At 44.3% G+C, this 27,823-nt stretch overlaps 1 protein-coding gene across 1 annotated transcript in view; it reads left to right on the top strand.

Moving 5' to 3' along the window:
* PAM16 (presequence translocase associated motor 16) overlaps window positions 1-27,823 on the top strand; it is a 73,795-nt gene that overhangs the window by 13,011 nt on the left and 32,961 nt on the right. Inside the window, exon 2 of the mRNA XM_078663138.1 lies at window positions 15,119-15,203. Coding sequence (XP_078519264.1) covers window positions 15,119-15,203 — 85 coding nt within the window. The remainder of the gene's footprint in view (window positions 1-15,118; window positions 15,204-27,823) is intronic.

Raw genomic sequence — 27,823 nt, 5'->3', positions numbered from 1 at the left:
CAAAAACACTGTCATCAGAAAATCCCTCCTCCTCGTATAAAGGTAATAACCAATCCAACTCCTACAGAGGCTATTTTAGAGGAAACTACAAAGCAAATAATAACAAGGGAAGAAGCAGAAGTAATTCCACCCGCACTTCCCCTGCCAATAAGCAGTGACTTCCCTCCGCTACCCCCCGATCATCACACCTCTGTCGGGAGACAGCTTTCACGGTTCCTACCTGTCTGGAATTCCATCACCTCAGACAATTGGGTAAGACAATTTATCTAATATGGTTACTGCCTGGAACTTACCAGCACTCCCCCAAATATCCTTCCAAAGCAACGTGTACTGTCACCAGAACATCTCACACTCCTCAAACAAGAAGTTCTCTCTCTGTTACAAAAACATGCAATAGAACCTGTCCCGTTCCATCATCAGGGAACAGGCGTGTACTCCCTGTACTTTTTAATCCCAAAAAAAAGACGGCTCTCTGAGGCCTATACTATACTGCAGATAGCTAAATCTTTATATTCAGTTGGACCACTTCCACATGGTCACCCTCCAACAGGTTCTCCCATTGCTTCAACAAGGTGACTTTCTATCCACTCTGGATTTAAAGGGCGCCTACTTGCCCATTCCCATTCACTCAGCTCCCAGAAAATATCTCAGATTCGTGGTGGACGGACACCATTACCAATTCAAAGTTCTCCCCTTTGGGATAACTACAGCACCCAGAGTATTCACCAAGTGCCTCGCAGTCGTTGCAGCTCATTTGAGAAGACAGTACATTCACGTCTTCTCTTACCTGGACGACTGGCTAAAAAAAGCCAAATCCCAACACTGCTGCATTCTTGGGATTCACTGTAAACCTCACCAAGTCTCGCCTCCAGCCGTCGAACACGCAAGCGTATCTAGGAGTTACAATAGACGCTTGCAAAGCTCTAGCATACCCCAATCCAGCCAGAATACACAACATGCAAAATCTAATATCACAATTTCAGTCCCAACACTCACTAGTAGCCCGAGTGTTCATGCAAATAATTGTCATTATGGCTTCTTGCATTCTAATTGTCCCTTATGCAAGACTTCAAATACGTCCCCTACAGGAATGCTTGGCTAGTCGGTGGAACCAGGCTCAAGGTTAGCTGACAGATCTGGTGTTGGTAGACGGCCGCACCCATTGCTCTCTGCAGTGGTGGAATACACAAAACCTTTCCAAAAGGCGGCCATTCCTCGACCCGGTTCCACAGATAGTGTTAACAGCAGACGCATCAATCACTGGTTGGGGAGCTCATCTTCAAAAACACACTGTTCAGGGCACATGGAGCCTACAACAGAAACACCTTCCCATAACCTACCTAGAGCTACTAGCGATTTTTCTGGCATTGAAAGCTTTTCAACTGCATCTAGTAGGCAAAGCTGTCTTAGTCCGTACAGACAATATGACAGCCATGTACTACATACAAAAACAGGGAGGGACACACACTCCACAGCTTTTACGCCTAGCTCAAAGCATTTGGAGATGGGCCATACTTCAAAAGCTATATCTCCTTGTAGAACACCTCCCAGGAGTAAACAACCAGATTGCAGATCTGCTCAGTCGTCAAAGACAACAGATCTACGAATGGGAACTACATCCTCACAATGATCCTAGTTGCTCCCACATGGGCCCGACAACTCTGGTTCACAACCCTATTGGAACGATCAGTAGTTTCTCACCAAAAACTACACCTCTCCCCCAAGCTTCTCTCTCATAACCATGGAGAGATAAGACATCCAAATCCTAGTCAACTCAACCTTGTGATTTGGCACCTGAAATCATAGAGTTCGGCATCCTTAATCTCCCGCCAGACTGCATGAACGTCATTAAAGAGGCGAGACGCCCTACCACTAGAGCATGCTATGCAGCAAAGTGGAAACGATTTGTCATCTACTGCACAAACAATCAAATCAATCCACTAGATGTTTCAATCCAAAACATAATTTGCTACCTATTACACATTCAGCATTCTAATTTAGCTTATACATCTTTACGGTTACATCTTGTTGCAATAGCGGCTTACCTACAAAACAGACAACATTTGTCTTTGTTTCACATGCCCGCTATCAAGGTATTTAGGGAAGGACTTAAAAGAATCAGCCCTCCTAGACTAATATAATCCTTACAAGACTCATGGGCCTGCCATTTCAACCTCTGCACAAATGTGAGCTACAGTTTCTCACTTGGAAAGTAGCCTTACTTATAGACATCACATCTCTCAGAAGAGTTGGTGAGCTCCAGGCACTAACCATGCAAGAACCATTTTTACAAATTCATCACAATAAAGTGGTTCTTAGGACTAATCCCAAAGTTTTACCCAAAGTTGTTTCTGCCTTTCATCTCAACCAGTCTGTTGAGCTACCTGTATTTCTTCTTCAACCAGACTCAGTGGCAGAACGTGCTCTTCACACATTAGATGTAAAAAGAGCAATACTATATTACATTGAAAAAACTAAATCCTTTCGAAAAACAAAACAACTTTTTGTTGATTTTTTGTCACCGCATAAAGGCAATCTCATATCAAAAGCAAGTACTGCACGGTGGATTGGCTAAATGCATCCAAATATACTATATTAAAGCTAAACGCACATTAACAGTTCCCTCTAGGGAGCATTCTACATGCAGCAAAGCAGCAACATGGTCTACGCCACACACATTCACAAAGCACTATTGTGTAGATGTGTAGTCTATGCTTAAGCATATGATCTACAGCTCATATGCCTCGAACGGAAAATGCTACTTACCCAGTATGCATCTCTTCTTGGCATGTACAGCTGTAGATTCATATGCACCCACCCGCCTCCCCAGGCACCTTTATCTGTTGCAGTATCATCTTACTTGGGTACAATATACATGGACATCTCTTTCTACTCTTACTAACTCCATCATCACCCTTACGGCAAAACAATCTGGGGATGGAGCTGATGCCCATGCGCACTATCACCGAAAGGAGGAGTCCCCTCCCTCGTGACTGCAAAGACTTCTTCAAACAAAAACAAAGTGCAAACATCCAGACCCAACACCAGATGGCGATCCATGCTAAATAAATATGAATCTACAGCTGTATATGCCAAGAACAGATGCATACTGGGTAAGTAGTATTTACCTTCTTGTTTACCTAGAGCCCTTCAATTGGCTCTCTTACTAGGTATTGGTGATGTCCACTGACACTTGCTTTTACGTTGTGGTGTATCTTATTGGTGCTTGTCCTGATAAAACATCTAATTGTTCCCTTTACTGAACGCTATTTGGTTCGTAAGGCGGTTAATAGATTTTATAGTCATTCTGAAGGTACTGGTATTGAGAAAAGTGATATTATTTATACAAAAGAAACTAGTTCGGAGACTTGCTTCTTCAAAAGTAGATGGGTGAGAGATTACCAATACAGCACACATTCTCCCTCTATCAATGAATTCATAAATATATGTGCAGTTCCAAGAAAAAGAGATCCAACCTATCAACATTTTTAAGAGAATGGTGAAAATGAATACGGTCGTCTGAGGCGGAGCACAAGCTTTCACCTACCAAATGGTGGTATGCTTCATCATTGGGCGGTGCTCCTCGTCGGGCTGGCGCAGCAGTGCCTGACTTACCAGAGTTCTTTCCCAAGTGGCCAGTGAGTCGGATATATCTAACCCAATATTACTGCAAAGTAGATTGGCCAGAATATTAGAGAGAAGAATAAATGGATTAAAATTAACTAAAGACCCCCTTGAGAATTCTTTCTTTGTATGCCATTGTTAAGGTTAAAAACATATGGGGCCTAAATGGAATTAATGTTCCCAAAGATCAGGAGAATTGTTAAACATGTTTCTTGCCTTGTATAATTCCATACAGAATCAGTGGCAGTTCGTCAGGACTGTAAGTGTTTGCCTAATCTACGTGGGGTGGTTATTTTAGTCAGTCAATGTGAGAAACCTACTCCTGCTGACCCAATACAGTTGTCAGTTTGATCAAATACACTATTAAGTATCATTTAGTTGTTGCCCATATTCAGGGAGCCAGCATTGGTGCCATGTATGACCCGAATGTACGAAATAATTAGGTCCTTGAAACTTATGGAGTTTTTTACTTTAATGCTGGTCATTTGTCTCCCACGTGGTCCTAGCCATTTGCCTACCCATCTCCACGTCCTTGTACTGGTGTCTGGGACCGTGGCAACAGGAGGCACATAGCCACAATTGAGATCCAAAACTACATAAGTTCCCAAGGGGCCTAATTCCTTCGTACTTTAGGGTCAGAGGAGTCTAGGCATTGTAGGAAGTCCAGTTGCTAGGACCATTCTTTCTATTCATTATGAAAGACAAAATGCTTTAGATGTACTGGATTTGTAAAAATATATGTGCAGGTGCTCAAAAGTTTTCATAGGAGACCCGTGCCCACAACTCTCTCTCACTCCGTCTATTCCTGTGTCCTCTGCTTCTGCTACTCGTGCTGTCTGCATCTGCAAAGCCCATAGTTTAAGTTTGTGTGTGGCCTTTATCCCACCCCTCCTCATGTCCAGATATGCCATTTTCAGACAAACTTCATTTGCACATTGACACATTTTGCTTTTTAATTGCCATATTCTCTAAGTGATAGAGTGGGGCACAAACACTTGCGTCTTCTATTTTTTTTTTAAACAAACTTTAGTGAGTTTCTCAGATTATAACTTTTCCGTTGTATCCACTGTTGTTACATTCAAGTGAACTGCAGCAATTGGCTGCTGTGAGTTTACATGCATTTCACATGGTGTAGTCACATTATACTTGTGCTGTACATGGTTGTGTGTGTAACCACAATAGATGGATAGAACGCAGGGATCTCTCTGCATAGCTTTTAGAAACATATTCTGTGAACAACTAACTAAAACCATGAACTACCCATACTACCCCCTTGCACCCTGCTGACGGGCGAGGGACCTGTTGTTTGGGGTTGTTGGGCCACGACCATTTGGGATCTCCACATTTCTACGGAAGGCGCCATCTTTGGCGATGAAAAGGACCTGCAGTTACCACCAATCCGGCTTTATTGGTGTTGGCATTTGGGAGGCGTACTATTGTGGTGGTAAGCTAAGATTTGGACCAATGATTGGATCCCCTGGACTGGGACTAGCATAATGTTCCCGTCTATAGTGAGGATGTTATGTTTTGGTTATAGCTATTGTCCTTACGAGTTCTATACATCTAATGCTTTGAAGGATTCTGATAATATGTCCCAGCTCCCAGCTATAAGTCTCTTCCGTAGTCCCTTACGTTCTTCGTTGCGGATGGCCACGCTTTCTGCTAACCCCCATTTTCGACTTCTTCCTTCCAAGACTGTGTGTTGGGGAGGTTGGTGGCTTCCATATTCTAGTCATGCCCCTTTTTGCTAGGATGAGAGCTAAGTACAGGAATTTGGCTTGGACCTCTTTTCCACTACGTCGTGGACAGAGACCCAGTATGCATGTATTGACGGCATACAGCCCCATCTCGCCCATCACGGCTCCCAAGGCTGTCCTCACCTCACTCCAGTATTTCCATAGCTTGCTGCAGGACAATATCATGTGGAGTAAGTCTGCTTCTTGCTTTTCACATCCGGGGCAGGACGTTGTAGTACTAGGGTACATGGAGTGTAACTTCAGTGGCGTCAGGTTTGCTCGCTGAGTATACATGTATTGAATGAATGTAATACGGGTATTGGGGGATACTGGTTTGGGGTACTCCAGCATTGTTTTCCATTCTTTCTCTGTAAGCGGTCTATCAATGTCCTGTTCTCACTTAAGACGCACCTGAGCAAGTGGAGATGATTGATGTGTGCGGATCCCCTGATAAAACCAGCGGATTAAGTGCCTGCCCGTTCCCATCAGGTAGATCAGATGAACTAGCATGTTTGTAGTAGGTTCTGTCCACTGGGGCGCCCAATGCAGTTTGATGTACCGGACTAGGTTTGCATGCACTAGGAATAAGGCTCCTGAAGTCCCCCGTTCGTTTATGAAGCCCATCTCCAACTAAGTCTCCCACTGTGGACACACCCGCTTGTATCCATGTAGATAGTCTGTGGTTTGTGAGGATTCTTCCGACAATCTGGATACCCAGTAGTGGTATATCTTGAGCGTACGGCGGGGTAATCGCTGTGTATTTTAGTCCTCGCTTCCAGTGGGTGAGTGCATTTCTGAGCAGGATTGGCGCTGAGGGTGGGATAGCACTGCCCTGACACAATAATGTGTGCAGCTTGCCCTTTGTGAGCATCTGGTGTGTAGGCTATTTCATGAAGGTCCGGCCTGCCAAACAGTATGAGAGCCATCGTAAGTGGCCAGCTAAGCAGTATGCATAAAAATCAGGTGCCCCCATCCCTCCTGCGTTGGTCGGGAGTTGCAGTTTTTCCAGGCTTATGCGGCGGAGACTCGTGCCCCATATTAAATCTGTTAATAGTGAGTTCAATGTTTTGAATATGGCTCTGGGGATCACCACTGGTAGGTTGGTGAAGAAATATAATAGTCACTATTTTAGGTGTTGCCAGTCGGCCAGCAACCGATAGGGCTAGGGATGTCCAGAAAAGTGATCTGAGCCCTTAAGGAACCTATTTCTTTTTGCAAGTTCCCATCGATTAGGTCACATGGGTTTTTGTATATTTGGATACCTAGATACCAAAATGTAATGGGGGCAATCGTTATGTTCTTGCCGCCAAAGGGGATAGTTTGCATAGTGTTTTAAAACATAAGCACAGGTGCACCACACATCAATTTCAAGGACCAAGAAAACAAATATTTAAACTGTATGCATCGCAAATATTATTCAAAGTTTTTTCTTTTTATTCCAATATTGAATTTTAATACGTGGTCGTTAACATCAGTTTTCACAACGGTACAGCCGACGTGAAATCTCCGTGAGATTCGGCCGTTGGAGATATGGTTGCAGTCTAATATCGGCTGCAGTTATTGATTTTGGACATACATTACGCTCTTGAATTGATGCGATTGGGTCTGCTGCATATGTTGGGGCTATTGATTGTATACTCAGCTTATGTTTTATCATCGCGTTAACGTATTATTTTGCGTAACCATTGGTGCCCCAGCACCGGACCCAACCGGCATCCTTGTCCCTTGCAACTTTTCGGCCTTCATATAAGAAGTGTTGCATATACATTTAATATCACGTTTTTTCAGATAACAGTGACTGTGGCGGGTTACGACACACCGGCTGTTCCGGTTATCTTTGGCTTTATTCGTTTGCTGAAGACTGACCTTTCTATTAGCACTCTGAAGAAGTCCTCTGGTAGGACTAAACGCGTCGGCTGTACCCTTGTGAAAACTGATGTTAATTACCACGTTTTAAAATTCAATATTGGAATAAAAAGAAAAACTTTGAATGATATTTGCGTTGCATACAGTTTAAATATTTGTTTTCTTGGTCCTTGTGTGGTGTACCTGTGCTTATGTTTTAAAATGTTATGATCCCATGGGGACCTGCACTGTGGCAGTGGGTGCGTTTCAGTGTGCACACACACCCCAATAGGTATAGAGGGGTTAGAATACTAGAAGGGATAGTAGTCCAGGTTCTGTGGTTATCCGGGCTCCACTGTCAGGTTTGTTTTTCAGATAGTTTGCATAGTGGTCTCGTTCCCAATTGGCAGCACATATGATTTCTCGTAATTTATGGCGAGACCTGCAACTGATTCAAACTGGGTAAAAATTTGCGCTACCATACGCAGATTGTTCTGAAGAACTCTGGAATATAAAATTATGTTGTCTGCGTGAAGTGATATGGAATGAACGGTTCGATTAACGGTTATACACCATTCCCCGGCAACTGCGTGCAGTCTATGGGCCAAGGGCTCTAGTGCAAGCACAAATAACACGGACAAAAGAGGACAGCCCTGCCTCATGCCCCTTTGATTTTGATACTCTTTCGATATGTGTGACCCAGTACGCACTCTAGCTGTCGGGGATTGGTATAGTATCTGGATCCACTTTATAAATTCCGGGGGGATTCCGAATCTTCGGAGGATAGTGAACATGTAGTCCCAGCTAAGGGTATCAAAGGCTTGGCAGATATCTAGTGAGATGCACCCTGCTTCAGGCATATCAGTGGTTCAGGCGAACATAATGTTGCATAGTCTGCGTTTGTTGAGGGATGTGTTTCGTGCTGGTATAAACCTGCATTAATCCGTGTGTATTAGCGTCGGCAGAAGATTTTGAATGCGGGTAGATAGATTTTGACTCAGGATTTTATATTCTGAATTTAGTAAAGAGAGCGGACGATAGGCAGTGAGCTTAGTGTGATCCCTTCCACGTTTGGGCAGTGAGTTTATTAAGACCTGAACTGTGGTGGGGGGTAGAAATCCAGTTTTAAAAGCCTCATGGTAACGTTTTTTGAGTCAAAGGGCCAGCTGTTAAGCATAGGTGGCATATAGTTCCACGGGTAATCCGTCTGTACCTGGAGTTTTGTTCTTAGGTAAATCTTTGATTGCTGCACATATTTCTGCCAGTCTTATGGGGGCGGCCAGGACCTTTCGGGAGTCTGGTGCTACTTGGTATAGGTTTATGGAGGCTAAGAAGGTGTGAATACCTATCGGGTCTACGTTCTGTGGGGCTGTGTTCAGCGCTTTATAGTGATCATAGAACGTATTATTTATTTCATCTTGTTGTGGCAAGGGTTTGCTGCGGTGTAACTATTTCAATGATTGGTGAGGTGGGGGGCATTTTGTAGAAGGCGTGCTATTAGTGTACCTGGCCTGTCTGCTTCTGTATGGACTTTGTGTGTATATGCTCGGTGATCAATTATTCATAGCTGCTCTAGAAGTTCAGCGTATTTCATACGTGTTTTCTCGGAGCTTCGCTTTAGCGTCTGGTTCGAGGACCGCCGTGCATTCAAGCCTGCACAGTGTATCCTCTGCTTGTTTTAATTTCCTGTGGATTTGTTGACGAGCACCAGTGACCGCGCTGATTACAGTGTCTCGCACCACCACTTTGAAAACCTCCCATTCTACCCCCACCATGGTGGCAGTACCAGTATTCTCTGCGAAGTAATTCGTTATAGTCGATAGTATGTTATCTCTGAATACCAGTGGCGGCTCGTAATGTCGACGAGTAGTGGGGCGGGCACGCACAAGCACACTCCCTTCCTCCCTTCCCTCACAAGCACCCACACACACATACTCACTCCCACCCATCTACATGTGCACTCACACCCATCCATTCACAAGCGCGCACACATACACCCATCATTCGCTAGCACATACCCATGCACACACCCATTCAAAGCACACAGCACTAATTCAAATACATTCATGCAGTCGCAGCTGGCATTACGGGCGGGTGGGTGGAAATGGGGTCGTCATGGAGGGGGTGTGGGGAAGCGGGAGGGGTTTAAGGGAAAAATATATATAAAATAAAAGTTAAACTTAGCGTCCCGCTTTTCCTCAAGTCCCGAGACTCCCGACTCCCGGCCGTCCGGCTTTTTTAATTCTACAGTGCTCGTAATCAGGAAGGCTGCAGGCAGCCTCCCTCCCCTCCACCAGTCAACTCTGCAATGGCAGCGTTGTGATTGGTGTGGCCGATGCCCCACCCGGGTCATTTTCGCTCTGTATGCTGCAGCATACAGAGAGAACAGGGAGAGTGGGCGGTGTTTCTCGAGAGCAGGGGGGGAGTGGCTTGCCCACTGTTGTTCATACTGACTGTTTGGGCGCCCTCAGGCTGCCCAAACAGTCAGTATGAACAACAGTGGGTAAGCCACTCCCCCCTGCCCTCGAGAAACACCGCCCACTCCCAACCAGGAACTTCAGCTTTCTCGCCGTGCGAGAAGGCAGAAACAGATGGTAGTTATTACCATTTATGTTTCTGCCTTCTCGCACTGCGAGAAAGCAGGGGGGCGGAGCCCAAACACCCCTATAGAGGAGCCGCCACTGGTAGAAAGTGTCATCTTCATGCATCCATTGCATATTTACAGCATATGTGGATTCGAGCCAAATTCAACAAGACTATTGTCACAACGTAACTATTAAAAATGTATTCATGGTATAGTGAAACGAAAAGCTGCGAAAACATTTAAATGATTACTGTAAATTAAGGGAGACAAAAATGGAATGCATATGTATTATTAGTTCTCTATTACAGTACTGCACAACACATCAAGTTAAACCGCTGATCTAGGGAGAAAAGTTTTATTCAATCAATTATTTTTAGCTTTTTTTTCTTTTTAAAGACTTGCGCAATAGTATTCTGTCAACTTGATGTTAAAATGACTGAGATTAAAACTCTGCGTTCAGAACCAGAGATGGATTGGAAGTAGTGTTGCTTGCCTTTGATTAGTGATGGGGCGGCTATAGCTGTCCATATTACCTCATGTGCTCAATTATTTAAAAAAGGACAATCAAAAGTACAAAAGAGGGTTCAGGGTCAGCCCCTTTCATCTGTCGGCTTTCGTGTATTTTTCCTGTTTTCCCATTGGAGGAACTATCCACGAAACCCATGGCATTTTGTGGAGGGCCACATTGTTCCATATTTGTTTCCGTAAGCTTTTGTTGTTGGGGTATCAAATGGTTTTTATGTGACACTGAAGTCGGGGAGTACTTACTCAGCTAACATGACTACTTTTTAATTGCAGATGTATCACTTTGTTTAGCTTATGACAGGTGCGCTATTTGAATGCTTTCCTTTGTCATGAACAAAGTGCTCTTCATTGATCGTTCTTGCTCTCTGCCATGATAATATATAACATCTTGCGACAAAAAGCTGTAGGGGACTAAAGGACCCAAGGCCTCTCCTCAAACTTTTAGTGCCACTCGAATGCTGCCATGTATTGATCGATCGCCATCGATCAATCTTGGATTGACGCTGGCGGTCACAACTTTCTGAACCTGTTTAGGCCAGGCTGGGGAGCTCCTTTGCATAGGCTACCAATGGAAGCGCCACTATTTCCCATAACTGCAAGTAGCACTCTGTCTTCCCACCACTCTAAGAATCTACTCCTGTCTAATAATCCTATCCACTCAACTCTACGCTCTTTCACTATACAACATTATACTCCCTACATTACAATCCACAACACTACACACCACTCCATAACACACCATACCACTCAACTGTACTCTACGCCACTGCATAATAGTACACTCTCCTCCACTTTACAACACTTCACTAAGCGCCCCTTTACACCAACAACTTTTAGCCATACTGAATAGCAGACACACTAGCGTGCAACATTACTAAAGCTTTGGCAAAGTTAGGAGAAAACTATTGGTTATGCCAATGCTTGTTATAATAGTTCTCTTTCAGTACACACTGATGGCATACAATGACCAGGCTTTAGGGAATATAGAGGAGACTTGTTCAGAAACTCAGTTGATGCCATTAGAACCTATAGACCCCTTGCAGTCTTATATTACAGAAAGGTGATATTGCTTCGTTCTTTCCCCAGTAATTTTGTTTTCTATAGCGTCTCTGCACCAATCAGTATTGTAACGCTTGACACGGACATATGACGACATGCAAGCATATGTGTACTCATGGAATCTCATCTGCAAAGTAGATAGAGAGATCTTGTTGAGGTAACGGGAGAAAGTATTTTATGCTAGGTGAGGGAGGTGGTGCTCGAAGGTTTGAAGACCCATATAAAGATCCAACTTCAAACAGCAGTGTCAAGGTAGCAGACAACAAATACACTAGGGCAGGACTGAAGTCAGAGTCCTTGAGAGCTAGGGAATTTGAATGTACTTTCAGCTCTGGGGTTTCTTGCTCTTAGGTACAGCTTGAAAAGGCGAGTCGTTATCCAGTTTCGTAATGACAGGATGTCCGGGGATGTTCTTAGTAGGGGTGGCAAGTGTTCCCCATGGTCGCAGCATATGTAGAAAAGGATTGCCTTTCACGCGTGCCATTCGGAATCTTGGCATTTCCATTTGAAGCACAGTCTTGTTTCTGGACTCTTTCTCTCGAGCCACCTGAGATGGTCAGAAGGTTTGCTAGGTAGCTCGGTCTACCCAGGTGCAGAGCCTTGAAAGTGTGAAAGCTTCTAAGGGTAATTACCCCAATATGTTAAAAGCGAAAGGAAGCGGCAATATTCAGATATCGACAATGAGTCGATCTGATAATGTCCTTGAAGGACAGGGCCCCAGTTTTCTGTAAGCAGATAATCTGTGTTCATATGTGTTCTCAATATATTCCCCCTGGCCCCGTATTCTGTGCATGCCCTGGACCCACACAAGAGATAAAGTCGAGATCTAGTAGCTGAAGGCTACCTTGCTTTAAAACATTTTTTTTTAAAAGAGGCCAAATCCCACATATTTTACTGTTTAGTTCAACTTTATTCTGCATTTGCCATACAAGCATTTAGAATTTTCGAAATGCAGTAATGATTTTGTTATATACAGTCTGTTATGTGTAAAATATAAAAGCATTTAGCATTTTCCAAATACAATAGTGATTTTGTTATATATAGTCTGTAGGTGTAAAAACACAAAATCCCCAGCAGGTAAGATACATAAGATACATAAATGGTAGCAGGGATAATATATACAACCACATCTCATAAACTAAAACAGTAATTAAAAATGTAATTTTAAAAATCATTTCCGGCAAGTCTAACATTTACCAATATATGGTTGGAAGTCATTTAAAACAATCTTTAACGGAAGATTAATTCATACAGGTTTTTCACTTCTGTTGCGCACTTGATAACATTCAAAGTTGTGTAGCATATATCTTTTGATGGTATTTTTTTTAAAACTCAAGAGCCAAACAGAAGTGCCTGATATTTGCCTTTCGTACAGGGTGGACGTTGGCCGGAGTATAGTGCAGAAATAAGCATCAAGTGACACATGCTCTGTTTCACTACATTATTGCAGTGTCGGGGATAGTTCATATTGCTAAACACGTGGAATTTGGAAGGCAGCCTTTAACTGAATAAAATGTAATCTGAAAAGTGTAAATTGTGAACGGTAAATTGGCTTTTCAATCCACAATAGAGAAGATTCAACGTTTTTAACAGTAGATATTTGTAAATTTGTCTCTGCACTTTCATTATTCTTTGATCTGGATTGGCCTCAAGAAAGCAATGTTTCACGGTCTCTTTAAAATACTTACCTTGTGGTCCCGGAAACATTTAATTGAGTTAGGTATGCTAGGCAGTGAATTTTATGTGCATTACCTAAAGGTAAGCTCTCCGATATACATGTCATTACCAGCCTTGTCTCTGGGTTCAGCCAATATTTAATCCATAAGAGAAGTGGGGCCATTCCTATTTCATCCTCTATAAAAGGAAGGCCCAGCACCTGATGAAATACTAAGTTAGCAGAGTTTTTTACGAACAGCAAGTAACCTACGTGTGAAGCCGTTTTCCATGCCCTGGAGAGAATCTAGATGCGCTATCAAGGGCAGCCGCCTCACATTTTATTTTGTAAAGAGTAATTAACTCCGCTACCGGTTTGTGTTTTCATTTCCGAGCAAAGCGGTAGATGGATTCAATATTCCTGCCTATTTGTTGGGTTTTCATTAAAAGGAGTTGTTTCTACGAAAGAGTACAACTAAATAGTATCCCTAGATCATCCCAAAAAGTATGTCTTTTTAAGGGCTGTCCCCTCCATTCTAAAAAGCATAGTTTTGGTGCTTAAAGTCCACAAGTCATCATGTAGGGTTTTGAGTAGTTTACTTTTAGGTCCAAATCCTGCATAAACCCCACAAAATGATCCAATAGCCCCTGTAGGCCATTTGCCGGCCAGCATCCTCTGCGAATAGGAGTATTGTTATCAATTGCTCTCCCATTCTTGGCAGATCCGTGCCTAGCCTTATTAAATGTTCCATTATTCCGTTTAAGTAAATCAGAAAGCGGAACAGGGCTACTATACATCCCTGCCTCATTCATTTTAATGAGTCTATTAGGGATGATATTTCACCCTGTGGGCCATATCTCATCATGACTTTAAGGTCACAATGCAATTGCCTTATTAAGATCTGGAGTTCTTGATCAACCCCTGTGTTATATCCGATAATTCTTCATGGTTGACTAAATCTAAGGCGCTCAATAAGTCAATGAATGCCATGTGAACGGCCCCCTTTTTTGGCACCACATATTTACTTTTAATGAGATGGAGGTTTAATGCATGTTCTACCGTGCCTATGCCAGGCCTAAATTCAAAGTGGGCTGGTGACAGAATCGTATTCTCAGCTGTCCAAGTCTCCAGTCGACTCCAAATCACTCGCCCTAGTATTTTTACAGTTGTCAATTAGAAATATTGGTGAGTAACCGGCTGGCATTAGTTTATCACCCTTTTTGAAAATGCGGACTAAGATTGACGATCTCCAGAACTCGGGAATGGAGCCATCCACTGCACTCTGTCACACATTTGTGAGTGCAGGTCCCCATATATGTACATTGGATTTAAAAAGATCGGCTGGTACTCCATCTGTGCCTGGCGCCCTGGGACAGACTGATTAATGGCCATGATTACTTCATTTAGTTCTATGGGGAGAGTAAAAGGCTGTGGGCCTAATTCTGTGCTACGGGACTAATTTGATCTTCACTAGCCTGCGGGCTTCTATCGCTTAAATGGAAAACGCCCGTAAAATGCCTCAACAATTCATTTTCCGGTATGGACAATTCTACTTTGGTGGCACAATGGAGTCTGAGAAGAACGTGTGATTAATTACCTTCCAAAACTTAGTACTATCCCTCATCACTGCAGCTGCTAATAAGTCCTCCCAACCCAAGCTTTGTGTCTTATCTTCCTTTTCCTTGCTTCTGTTGTGTCCCTTTATTGTCGTCTAGCATTTCGGATATCGATTAAGGATCTGGGGTTTGTTTAAGTGTAGCCTTCAAGCGTTTATGAGCAGCAGTGCAGGCTGCACTAAACCATCGGTGTAAGGGTACTTCATAGTTGACTCGTTTATGGTTAGCCCCTCTGCAATTGATCTGCATAAGTGGTCAAACTCTAATAATATAGTGGAGTGATTAGGGGTTTCTGACAGGCAGACCACAATGGACTCCATATTATGTTCAATTATTTTGTGGCTAATCCTCACAGGGTCAATCTTGTCCCACTCGACTCTCAGCCCTTTAGTTTTTTTTAAAAAAACATTTGGTACCTTTATCCTTTGGAGCCATCTTACTTATATTTTACTGTGTTTTCTCTCTTTGTCCTCAGGCCAAGTATTTGGCACAGATTGTCGTGATGGGAGCCCAGGTGGTGGGAAGGGCCTTTGCACGAGCACTTCGCCAGGAGTTTGCAGGTAAACAGAAAGACACCATTCTTGCTTGCATTGTCTAGGGGCAGGTATTGGGCCACAAGGGCTGTGTGCACATAGGTCCTATCTAGGTATTTACAAACAAATACAAACGGGCCTGTGCTGACCAACAAATCCACATGATTGATACTCACATTACAGACCAAATCTAGTTGGCAAAGATTATCAAACCTACATAAAGAGACAACCAGGAAAACCTTATAGCCAATTCATCTATGCTGTGCTTATATTCTGGTATTGAAGTAAAAGAAGGAGCATACCTGCAACCTATCTTAGGGAGGGCACACTCACAGCATACATAGGAAAAGGTCACTTATTCTGACATATAAGGGGTGTAGAATGTAATAATCATACAATTGGCAAATTGTTGAGAGTTTAAAACACAGAATGACAACTCTCCATTTAATTTCTCTGATGGGTACCCAAGCCATGCACAATGTGTCCCTGGTTGCTATATGACTGCTACTAGCCTAGGCATTTATAGTGGCCCAGCTTGAGTCTTACTTAAGCATAGCGTAGGATACTTTTTACTGTGAGAAAGAAGTCACAGTGTACGATTGCCCGTTTGTAATCTTTGACTGTGGAAATGCAGTATGTAGTAGTGGCTCCATGGATGGGTATCGGTTCAACTGCAGTCTCCATCTCTTCCCTGTCTGGAGTGATACTGGTAGACCCTGAAAGGGTTAGGTAACTTCAGTTCTTCAACAGTGCTTGATTGTTTTGTTTAATCTGTTTACTGAATTTTCATATATGTGAAATATGCCACAGACATACACAATATTTTTCAGAACCAGTTGGCATCAAAATACAAATTATACATTGCATTGTATCAGAGTATAAATAGACTATAGCTATCTCAACCATATCCATACAACATGCTAACATACATTTGATAAGACAATTCTATAACAACATTCAGGGCTTGCTACTGATTTAAAATATAACCATAGGACAAGTGTCCATTTCACACCCAGAGGTATTCCACCTGTACATTTCAAATGACTCCTTCCGGCTCTGCCGTGTTGATATGGCTGATGATCAAGCTACTAGATCTATAACACTGAAACTACTAACGTCCAGTCAAGAGGGACAACAGGAAGGAATAAGGGAAGCTGGGGGGGGGGGGGGGGGGCGAGCCGTATCTACTACCATAGTGCCATTTACACAGTCCTAGTTGTATCAATCTGTCCTATTTCTGCCTACTTGCATGTTATGTACTATGCGCATTTCCGACCACATTATTAGCAGTTCACCCTACGTCCTGTGTGTGGGCTGGGTTAGTTGGTGCTAGGAACAACTGGAAGGTCATCCGGAGTTAATGCTACCAGGAGCGCCGTCAGAATCACATTCCAGGCTGTTGAAATGGGATACATACAGAGCCCCATTGTGTCTTCTCTTAGGAGCGAGGCCGGGGGGGGGTCAACTGCTTTCCATCGGCGCTTGACAAGCCTTTTGGCCGCCTCTAGCCCCAAGTCTAAAAATCTGGAGGAGGCCCTGTATTTTTTATTTCTGGGAAATATTCCTGTTATGCAAGCCGGCCACGTATTTGGCAGTGTCCTATCTGTACTTGTTTTCAATAATTGGCTCACCCAGAGCCACTAGCATTGCAGTCTGGGGCATGACCACAACATATATAAAAGGTCAGCATTTTCCATTTTGCAGCGCGGGCAACAAGCATCCAACCTGTTAAAGAGCCTATTGATTTTATCTGGGGATAGATAGGCCCTATGCACTATATTGAATTGAATCAGCCTAAACCTTGGACTTCTGGGAATTTGTCTAGGGCTGTCCAGCAACATACCTCAGTCCTTGGGTGTTCAGGGTCGTACCAGGTCTGCCTCCCATTTGTTACGCAAGGGTGTTAAATCAGTGATAGTGGGCTCTCGAATAGATTCTTCAAACCATTTTATGAGGTGTCGCCCCGTACCCAACACATGGACATACTGCATCAGGAAGTGTGTCGGGGGTTCCTGCGAGATGTCACCCCATTGACGTCTTAGTGTAGCTATCCAGGAGGCATGATTTAGGAACTACCCTGGCAGGATGCCCTCTTCTATCAGAGAGAGGAACGGCTGCAACCCCCCACCCCCCCACATACAGATCTCCCAGTGTGTGTATGTCAGCGTCCTGCCAGTCTGTAAGTTCTAACGTACTAACCCTACCCCTCCCTTTCGACATTCCTAGAATCAGTATCGTGGGCGCATGTGGTGTAACATGTATGGTGAAATGTAAAGCTCTATGGAAGCATTTCTGAGCTATCTGTATCAGGAGAGGAAGAGACGTATGTGATCTGGTATGTGGATGAAAAATAAAAAGGAGCCTGTCCAGAGTGTTCTGAGGTCCACATTCCACCGTTTCAGTACCGTGGAGTGCCGCCATCCACTTTGTCACTCATTTATTTATTTAAAGAGTTTTAGATAACGCTGGCTAGACCCGGAGGTATCAGAGCGCTTTACATGAGAATCAACAATGTAACAGAAAAAGTTCAACAATTACGCAATAAACCCTTCCAAAAAAAGAATAGGCAATACAATTAGGAGAGGGGAGAAAGGAGAGAGAGAAGTAGTGGAGGGGGCAGGGGAGGTGAGAAAGGGAGGATATGGGAAGAGACAATATGGAGAGGCGAAAAGAGATCTGTCTAAGGACCGACAGGATAAGGTGAAGACCAAGGAGAGAATCCACGGCCCATCGCACCTATAGCTAAACCAGGTAGCTCCATCAAGCATCAGACAAAAAAAAGTTCAGTCTCAATACATTGAAAGAAGGGAGAAGGAGAGACATAAAAAGAGGGAGGATGCAGGAGGAGACAGCAGGAGGGACGAAAGGAAGTGCAACAATGTGGTTTAACAGTATAACAGAAAAAGATAAACAATTATACCTTACAACGAACAGTCAGCAATACGTTAGGAGAGGAGAGAAAGGAGAAAGAAAAGAAGTGGGGGGTAGGTGAGGTGAGAAAGTGAGGATAAGGGAAGAGACAACCGTAGAGACGAGAGGAAGTCTGTCTAAAGACCGACTGGGTAGGTGACGACCAAGGAGGAAATCCACGGTCCATCTCCCCTATAGCTAAACCAGGTACCTCCATCGAGCATCAGACAAAGTAGATCGGTCTCAGGTGTCGAGGGAAGAGGTTCGCAGAAAAACAGGATGGGAGGGAGATACGGCAGAAAGACGAAGGAAAGTCTGACCAAAGACCGGTTGGGTAGGTGACGGTCGAGGGGGAGTCCCAAAACCCATCTCCTCTATAGCTATCAGGTAGCTCCATCGGGCTTTGGCCAAATAGCTAAGTCTCAATAAGAAACAATTTAAGGAACATGGATGGCAAAATAAATAGAGCATAGAAGGGAGGGGACAGGGAAGGTGAGAAAGGGAGGATAGGGGAAGAGACCACAAGGAGAGACGAAATGAAAACTGTCTAAAGGCAGACTGGGTAGGTGACGACCAAGGAGGGAGTCCACGGCCAATCTCCCGTATAGCTAAACCAGGTAGCTCCATCGGGCATCGGACAGAAAAGTTCAGGGTCAATAAATTGAGAGAGGAGAGAAGTAGAGATAATAAATAGAGGGAGGAAGCGGGAAGAGACGACAGGAGAGACGATAGGAAGTCTGGCTAAAGACCGACTGGGTAGGTGACGTCCAAGGAGGGAATCCCCGACCTGTCTCCCCATTAGCTAAACCAGGTAGCTCCATCGGGCATCAAACAGTATAACCAGCTCTCAAATGAAGCAGGAAAATTCACAGGTAAACAGGGTGGGGACTAGGGCCAGGAAAGGTAAGGGCAGAAATCAGTAGCAGGAAAGTGGAGAGGAGTAGAGCGGGGAGGGGTAGGGGGTAGGTAGTTCAGTAAAAGTTACATGATTATAAACAGTTACTGGATGTCTTGGCTGAGGTCCTTCTGAAGTTTTGTCTTAAAGTCCCTAAACATGCTTAAAAAAACGTCTTTAGTCAGGGCCATGTTGTCCGCTACCTCCGCAGGGTTCGGGGAGGGGCGCTTGTCCACTGGTGTGAAAAAGTTCGAGACCTTGTTGGGTGTTTTGCTGGACGTCTTCTTTGGCGGCATATGGGCGGGCCCGGCCTATAACTGCCTGCTGCTTCTAGCCCCCTTCTCCTAGCGACAGCAATTCTGGTGTTGCGCTGCGCCGGTTCTTGGTGACCTGCTTGTGGTGCCAAAGAGGCCCGGTGTATGGTTCAGGCATCCTGGTAGATGGACTCTATTGTGCCATTTTGTGGCATCTCGGTGTCTGGGGTTTCGCTTTCACTTCTTCCCTTACGAGGTCTGCCGAGAAGCCAGCCGTTTTGCACAGTTCTTTTTGTACCAGCGTACCCTTAGTGTGACCGCAGCAGTTCCCACATTGTTTTTCGCCTCAGTGGGTTCTTTGTTTGAGCTCTCTACAATTTAGCTGGGCCGTCAGCAGGGGGCCCTTATTTTCCTCCGCCCCTCGCCGGTATTTGAATCCTCCTTATGGCTTCCTCTCGTTAGGTCCGCCGGTGCGCACACAAGCCTCCCTGCACATCGGTAACCGTTCTTGGCTTACCGACGCCGGCTGGGGATGGCGGTGGTGTGTCCTTCTTCTGAAGTTCAGCTATCAGTTTCGTTTTTTGGCCGCCATTTCCTTGCGTCTTTGTGCTCCTCGCACCAGGCACATCCCGATTTTCTTTCCTTATTCTGGCCTCGGGAGTCACTGGCGCTGGTGTACCCTTAGTGTGACCGCAACAATTTGCATGTTGTTTTCCGCCTCAATGGTTTCTTCGTTTGTGCTCTCTGCAAATTAGCTGGGCCGTGAGCGGGGGACCCTTATTTTTCTCACGTTTGCCTTCCGCCAGTGCACACACAAGCCTCTACTCCCACACCTTCCCCGCACATCAATCATTGTATTTGGGACGCCAGGTAATAATGTTCCATGTTGGGCAAAGCCAACCTGTAACAAGAATTTGGGGACCCCCTCTATTAATGTTCTAGGCCAGCGAAGAGAGGGGATTGAAGTAAACGCAATACTATTTATTTTCCTCACAGCCCATTATACTTTCTCATTGAACATTGTTCATATGCATTCGAGTAAACATCAAAATACAACAGTGACAACTATAATCATCTCATTATTATTTTATTTTATCAAAACTTTTCTTTTCTTCAAATTCTTATTTTTCTTATGTTTTTTTAAAAGAAACACATTATACATAATTCATCTTGGTTTGTAGAATCACAAATACATTTCTTTTAGTCAGTGATTATTCAAATCCAAAAGATTACATAGAAACATAACCAGAACCAATTTTTAGAAAAAAACACACACAAAACCCCCTGGATTAAATTTAATAAATACAATCATACTTCAATCACACCAACTCATCCACTTTCACACCAACTACAAACATTCAGTATCCGTTTACAGTTGAGTATAATCTGTGACACAGTGTAGGGCACGAGCCTCGTGCCCTACACTGTGATTCCGTGCGTGGCAGTGGCTTTCTCTTGTCACAGATTATACTCAACTGTGTACGGATACTGAATGTTTGTAGTTGGTGTGAAAGTGGATGAGTTGGTATGATTGAAGTATGATTGTATTTATTAAATTTAATCCAGGGGTTTTTGTGTGCGTTTGTTTCTAAAAATTGGTTCTGGTTATGTTTCTATGTAATCTTTTGGATTTGAATAATCACTGACTAAAAGAAATGTATTTGTAGTTCTACAAACTAAGATGAATGATGTCAAACCGTTTTATGCCGTTTAACCTTTTATGTATGTTTTTTACCTACAGTTGAAGGTTTTTTAATGCGACCAAACAACCTGTCCATTCCTGCTGCTATTTTCTCAGAAACATTTGCGCCTTGCACTTTGGCACTTTAACACATGAAGCTGCTACCGAACATATGTGTGATAATTTTGCGATATTTCACTGAATTGTCTTATAGTTATGTTTTGCTTTTAAAGTCTTTTAAACTCAGATGATGGTTCAATGTTAATGTTTTTGTGATTAATTATGTGAGAAATGTTTGTGCTTTTATGGATACTGCATATCCGAATAAGGATCAATGAATTGAATTAATGTATAATGTGTTTCTTTTAAACAAAATAAGAAAAATAAGAATTTAAAGAAAAGAAAAGTTTTAATAAAATAATAATGAGATGAAAAGAAAAGAAATGTTTTGATAAAATAAAATAATAATGACACGATTATAGTTGTCACTGTTGTATTTTGATGTTTACTCGAATGCATATGAACAATGTTCAATAAGAAAGTATACTGGGTTGTGAGGGAATATATAATATTGGGCAAAGCCAACCTGCCCTGCTTCTAGGGCAAGTATAATTTAGCAAGTTTCACCCTGCAGCGCGTGTTATTCCATATGAGGTCCCTCATCATTCCTTCCAGTGGTCGAAAAAATTACGCTGGTAGATATAGTGTAAGGTTCGCAAAATAGTATAGCAGTCGGGGCAGCATCACTATTTTAATAAGCGCCGCCTTACCTGCGACATAGAGGTTGAGCGTTTTCCAGAATTCTATCTGGGGTCTTTAAGCTGTGATTGCCCTGGATAGGTTGCCATCCAAGAGATCCTGATCCATGTGGTAGATTCGAGCACCTAAATACCGACACAGCCGGTTGCGAAGCCGCAAATGCACGATCCACCATCGGTTGAGGGACTTCTGTGCCAGGAGTGAAGGGAAATAAACATGTTTTCCCCCTATTTACACCCTGCCCTGACACTTTTGCAAATAGTTTTAGTGTGTTGGGTATGATCGGGGGTATCACCTGCAAGTCCCTGATATATAGCAAGATATTGTCCGCAAATAGCGAAATGCCATATGCCACTTCCCCTAGCTATATACCCCATTGAGCAGCTGATTGACACAGAGCTATAGCCAGTGGTACTATAGCTAGTGAGAATATTAGGAGTGCCCAGTTCCTCTCCTAATCGGTATGGGCTTTGAGAATAAAGTTCCTAAATGGTCTTGTACGGTGGGTGCTTCGTACAGCAGTTTAACTAAATTTAAGAAATAAGGCCCGAACCCAAAGCGTCACAGCACCGCAAACATATACAACCATTCCACCGTATCTAAGGCTTTCTCTAATTCCATAATCGGACAACCCGCTGATGACCAAGTCGCTACAGCGCTGCGCATCACCCGGAAAAGCCTACGAATATCTAGGGAAGTGTTTCATGCAGGGACAAAGCCATTCTGATCCTGATGGACCAAGTGCGGAGTGACCAGGGCCAGTCAACCTACCAGGGCTCCTGCCAGTATCTTGTAATTCCCATTTAGCAATGATACGTAACAGAGTGTCCTCCTCTTTTTATATGTATGTTTCAGATATCACTTCCATTTCGTGGCTCCTGAAGAAGGCGTCTTTACGCCGAAACGCGCGTCGAGTCTCACTCGCCACAGTGTGATTCTTCACAAAAACTAGTGATATTAATTTGTATAGGTGTACTTTGTATAATAATGTATGAAATGTATGTTTTTTTAACTTCGATGTTCACATCGTACAGTGATGGTTATGCCATTTGCATGTATGATTTTTATTTGTTTCCATTAAAGTCATGATCAATTTTAATGTATCTCTCTATGTATGAAGTTTTTGCTGTCATTCCATATTACTTGTTTGCCAATTTGTTGACTGCCTAGGGTGTTTGTTCACACATTATTGTCCCTGCCCTAGGAGTTCACTGACATCAGTGTCCAGGGGGTCCTTGTTTTTCTCAATCCCAATTCATGCAGGGACAAAGCCATTCTGATCCTGATGGACCAAGTGCGGAGTGACCAGGGCCAGTCAACCTACCAGGGCTCCTGCCAGTATCTTGTAATTCCCATTTAGCAGTGCCAGGGTTAGGTATTTATTTATTTTAAAGGTTTTATATAGTGCTGGCTAGACCCGGAGGTATCAGAGCGCTTTACATGGGTATCAGACAATAAATTGCAGGTTACAGTTTTACAAAGGTTACACAGTTATTACAGCATGGCAATTTTAGTTACAAGTATGGTTGAGACAAACAAAATGGAACATATATGTAGGGGAAAAAGCTGACAAGGGGAGATATTCCAGGGAGTGGGGGGGTAAGAGTAGGGGAAGTAGACAAGAGTGGAGGAGGGAAAGAGGAGGGAAGGGTTAGAGACACGGCATGGCAAGAGAAGGGGGTGGGGGTGACAGGGACACAAACCGGTAGGTGAGTCAAAGCTGCCTCCTCCAAAGTCCAGAAGCTGTGATTCCTGGGGAGTGGTATAATTTCCCCATCTCTGTTGCGAGAGGCTCCCAAAGCGCAGTGGACTCTCTCAGAGGGGTCTCTGAGACTCCAAGGCCTATTTACTTGATCCTTCCCCAAAAAGGGGAGAGGGAGTGCTTTGGCATGGGGTGTCATACAATACCTCAATTGTAAGTGGCTCCCTTTGGCGCTGTGGACTTTCTCAGCGGGTATGCTAAGACTCCAGCGTATATATCTTGGATCTTTCCCCAAAAAGGGGAGAATGAGTGCTTAGTCAAAGGGCACAAAATGGACATGGGGCTTGGCGGAGAAGCGGGCAAGGGGAAAGATTGAGGGGAGAGGGGATAGGAGCAAGGAAGTAGACCAAGAACGAAATAATGCTGAATAGGAACAGATAGATAGGAGACAAGGAAAAAGCAGAGTCACAGAAATACGATGGGGGGGTTGGCAAGACAGTGAGCTGGGAGAAAAACTGTGCCCAAAGTCCGGCTGGGTCGGTGACGGTCAGGGAATGAACCAAGGCCGATCTCCTCAATAGTTGAATAAAGCAGCTCCACCAGGCGTCAGACATAGTGCTCGGACTCCGCTGTCAGAATGGGGATCAGGGCTGGGAACTGCCAGAGCTGTTCCTGGTCTTCGGTACGGGTGTCCACTGTTTTTTCAAGGTCATCTGCCCTCTCCCCAATGTCTGTTACCTGCTGCACTGGGTCTTCCTGGGCAATCCACGCCTGATCCAGTGCATCTTCCTCCTGCTCCTGAGGGACTCCAGTCTGGCGGCTAAACGTAGTCCCCGCTTCAACAATTATGAACTTCGTGTTTTTTTCCCTGTGAAATTAGTTATTTTTCTACAGTGGACAAATCTTTCATTTCACTGAGCACCTCCATGGGGAAAGACTTGATTCTGAAGAAAAGTACTTCCCGAAGTTTTGTCTCTCTAAGTAAGTGTGGGGGCAGGCTGCTTCTTCACATCTCCTTGAAAGAAGGGCACAAGGTGGGCGCTTGTTGTTCATGGGATCCCTGTCTGGTTTCGGAAGGGTAATCAGATGGCCTCTGTCAAAGAGGCTGGAAGGGTGGCACCCTCTAATGCTTCCGTGTATACTCCCAATATCTGCGAACCTAAAAGATCGGCATATGTCTTATAAAATTCATGGGGGAAGCCATCTGCTCCTGGGACCTTGCCAGAAGGCAGCACACACATTGTGCCTTTCACTTCCTCCAGTGTAAGAGGTGTATCTAGTTCCCTGCGCTGCTCAGGTGGGGAAAGTGAGACCATCCAGGAAGGAGTGTATGTTTGTGTCAGAGATACTCAAGGCAGACTTATATAGGCAAGTGAAGTGTATGGTCAATTCGCTGTGAATCTCATGCTGCGTATATTTAAGTCCACCGTCCAGAGACCGAAGTGCAGTAGTAAGTCTTGTGGCCTGGTCTCGCTTGATCAACCAACCCAATAAGGCCCCAGATCGATCCGTTTTAGCATGTGATGTCGCTGAATGCGCCATGTAATTCAAACACCTCTGACGTTCTAGGAGCTCTGTGTGTTTTTTACGCGCCTCTAGTAGCAGTGTGGAATCTGGTGCGACATCTATTGCTCGGGATTCTACATTTAATAAATCCTTTTCCAGTGCAAGCAACTCAGATTCCACTTGTCTCTTCAAACCACAACCCAACCCTAGACATTTCCCATTTATTTTAACCTTCATGGCAGCCCACTCCACCATGTTGGATGAAGCTGTGCCCGTGTTTTGTGAGCAGTACTCACTTAGGGCCTCCCCTATCGTGTCTTTAAAAAGCGGGTCCTCCAACGCCTACAGCTGTAGCCACCTTGTAGGGATATTAGGAGTCCCATTTTCCCATGCCAATGTAACGTAATGTGGGTCGTGGTCTGAATGTGTACGACCCCGGTAGTCCGAGCCCGTTAGGTATGGGAGTAAGGAAGGTGAGCTGAGGAACTTGTCTAATCAAATGTGTAGATCATGAGGCACAAAGTAAAAGGAATATATCCTCACATCAGGGTTCCGATGTCTCCAAACATCCACCAGATCCCACCCACGCACCCATCCACCTAGCATCTCGGAGCTGACTGTGGCCGCCGTGATTTTAAGGGGGGGGGGGCCTATCCAACACAGTATCCATGACGCTATTGAAATCCCCTCCAATGACCCACAGTATATCTCACCATTTAGTTAATATTTGGGAGAGTGATCTAAGAAATTGACCTTGGTCTGTATTAGGGGCATACACATTACTGAGCAATATATTACACCCGTCGAGCCTACCCTTCAAAAACACATATCTACCATCTTTATCAACAAGTACCTCTTCCACTGTAAAGGGTGTGCCTGGGCGGACCCAGATTAAGGCCCCTTGTGCAAATAGTGAGTAATCGGTAGCATACACCTTGCCCCTCTATATTCTCTGCAGGCTGACCTCTTTGGCGCTTTTTAAATGTCTCTTGCAAAAGCGCAATGCACACGTTGTGTCTCTTAAGATATGAATGGTCCGCATATCTGCGAGAAGGTGTGCGGAGACCCCTCAAATTCCAGGTAAGTATCATATGGTCAGTCATGACACTGCGCTATGTGAAGGTAGAGTGTAGCCCAACCTGCGCATACAGTCAAGTTTGTGAATCGGCAGAGCACTGTAGCTTCGCCCACTCCCCCCAAGGAGACCTCTGTAATTAAAAGGGAAGATGAATACACTTACATGGCGCTAGTGGCACTTCACTAGGGCGGCCCCCTTAAACAAGAGGTGCTGCCCAAACCCTGACGGAATGAAAACTATCCGTAGAGCCAACTGATTCCCTGTATAAGGAAAAACGTAAGGGGGTGTATGGCCTTGCAAGGCATGCCACTGTATGATCCTCAAGTGTCTCATATCTATACGTATAGTGTTGCAGACAGCTGAAATAACCTGTTAGTGCCATGTGTAAACCTGAATGCGATGCCAGTTACGTAAACCCCCCTCGCATAACCAACAATACATGAGTATCAATACCAAGTGTCTCTGGGATGCAGGTCTGTAAATAGTTTGTGATGCTATCACCGAGACCCCAGCAGTTATACCATACCATTAGAAGTCTGTGGGGTGACATCAGGCATAAGCAGCGATACCACGTCCGACAGTCCAGCTGCCGACGAGCCTTCCTCCCCCCGAGGAGTGAGGCGGGGTTTCCTCCTTACTGACTGTCTCTGTAGCCTCAGATTCATGAATCGCTGCCTGTCTTTCCTGTCTAATTTGATACTCTGTTCATCACCACCCCCTTTTCTGAATTAATTTGATCCTGGCCAGGTGCTGCTAAGAGGCTGGGGCCCCACCTCTTGTACCTTTGTTGACGGTTCCTTATCCCGCTCACCTCACCTCTCCCGGATGCCGTCATACCTGTTGGTGTGGGACCCGAAAACTGGCCCGTGGTTTCGAGCCAGTTCCAAGTATCTTGCGGGATGTCAAAAAATCTTGTTCTTCCATCAGGGACCACTCTAGCTTCGCTGGATAAAGCAATGAATATACGATATTCAGTTGGCAAAGCTTCTGTTTAACTTGAAGGAAAGACCCCCATTGGCGCTGGTCCCTTAACGTATAGTCCGGGAAGAGAGGACCTTAATATTGTCGAACTTGACTTCCGCTAGCTTCCTGGTTTCACACAGGATCATGTGTCTGTCCCTGAAGTGCAGCAATTTAAAGATAAGTGGGCGCGCCCCAGAGCCAGGCGCTGGCTTTCTGCCAGGGATGCGGTGCGCTCTCTCTATCGTGAAAACGGGAGAAAAGGAGGAGGAGGGAAGAATATCCTTGAGCCATCGTTCCAAAAAGGCCACCACATACTGACCCTCTGCCCCCTCTGGCAGTCCAATCAGGCGGACATTATTTCTTATAGAGCGACCACTTTTATCTTCAAGGTATCTGATTCAAGCTTCATGCGCATTTTTTGGTTTTTTTTTGTTAGTCCTCATACACCATATTGGGCATTCTTAAAGGGCATCCTCCTTCTCTTCTCATCTGGCTAATTCGTTGCCGCCATGTATTGGGCCAGTAATGATAGTAAGATGAGATTCCTTCAAGTCTTAACTGTTTTCTTTATCCACTCCTTTTCACCATGACTCCCCGAGCCATGTGTTACTAAGATGAACAAAGAGCCAACAGTACCCAGGTTAAATCACGGGACCACTTTACTTGTTCCGCCAAGGCCACCCAAACATTATTCAAACTGGTATTGTCACACACCATGTCTGACTGACTGGTAAATATTACATGTGACAAGCACTCTGCAAAGGTCGGGGGGTCTGGAGATTTCTATGATCTACAAATCTCTCTCCTGGCCAAGATAACCACATAAAAGATAGATTTGTGTGCTGGATCTCTTAAAGAGTAGTCTTGGGTAAGGCCAAAGAAGATTGTCCTAAGATTGA

Source organism: Lissotriton helveticus, chromosome 10 (genome assembly GCF_964261635.1).
Source record: "Lissotriton helveticus chromosome 10, aLisHel1.1, whole genome shotgun sequence".
NCBI classification, from domain to species: Eukaryota; Metazoa; Chordata; class Amphibia; order Caudata; family Salamandridae; genus Lissotriton; species Lissotriton helveticus.
This window is presented reverse-complemented; position numbering and strand designations above follow the sequence as displayed.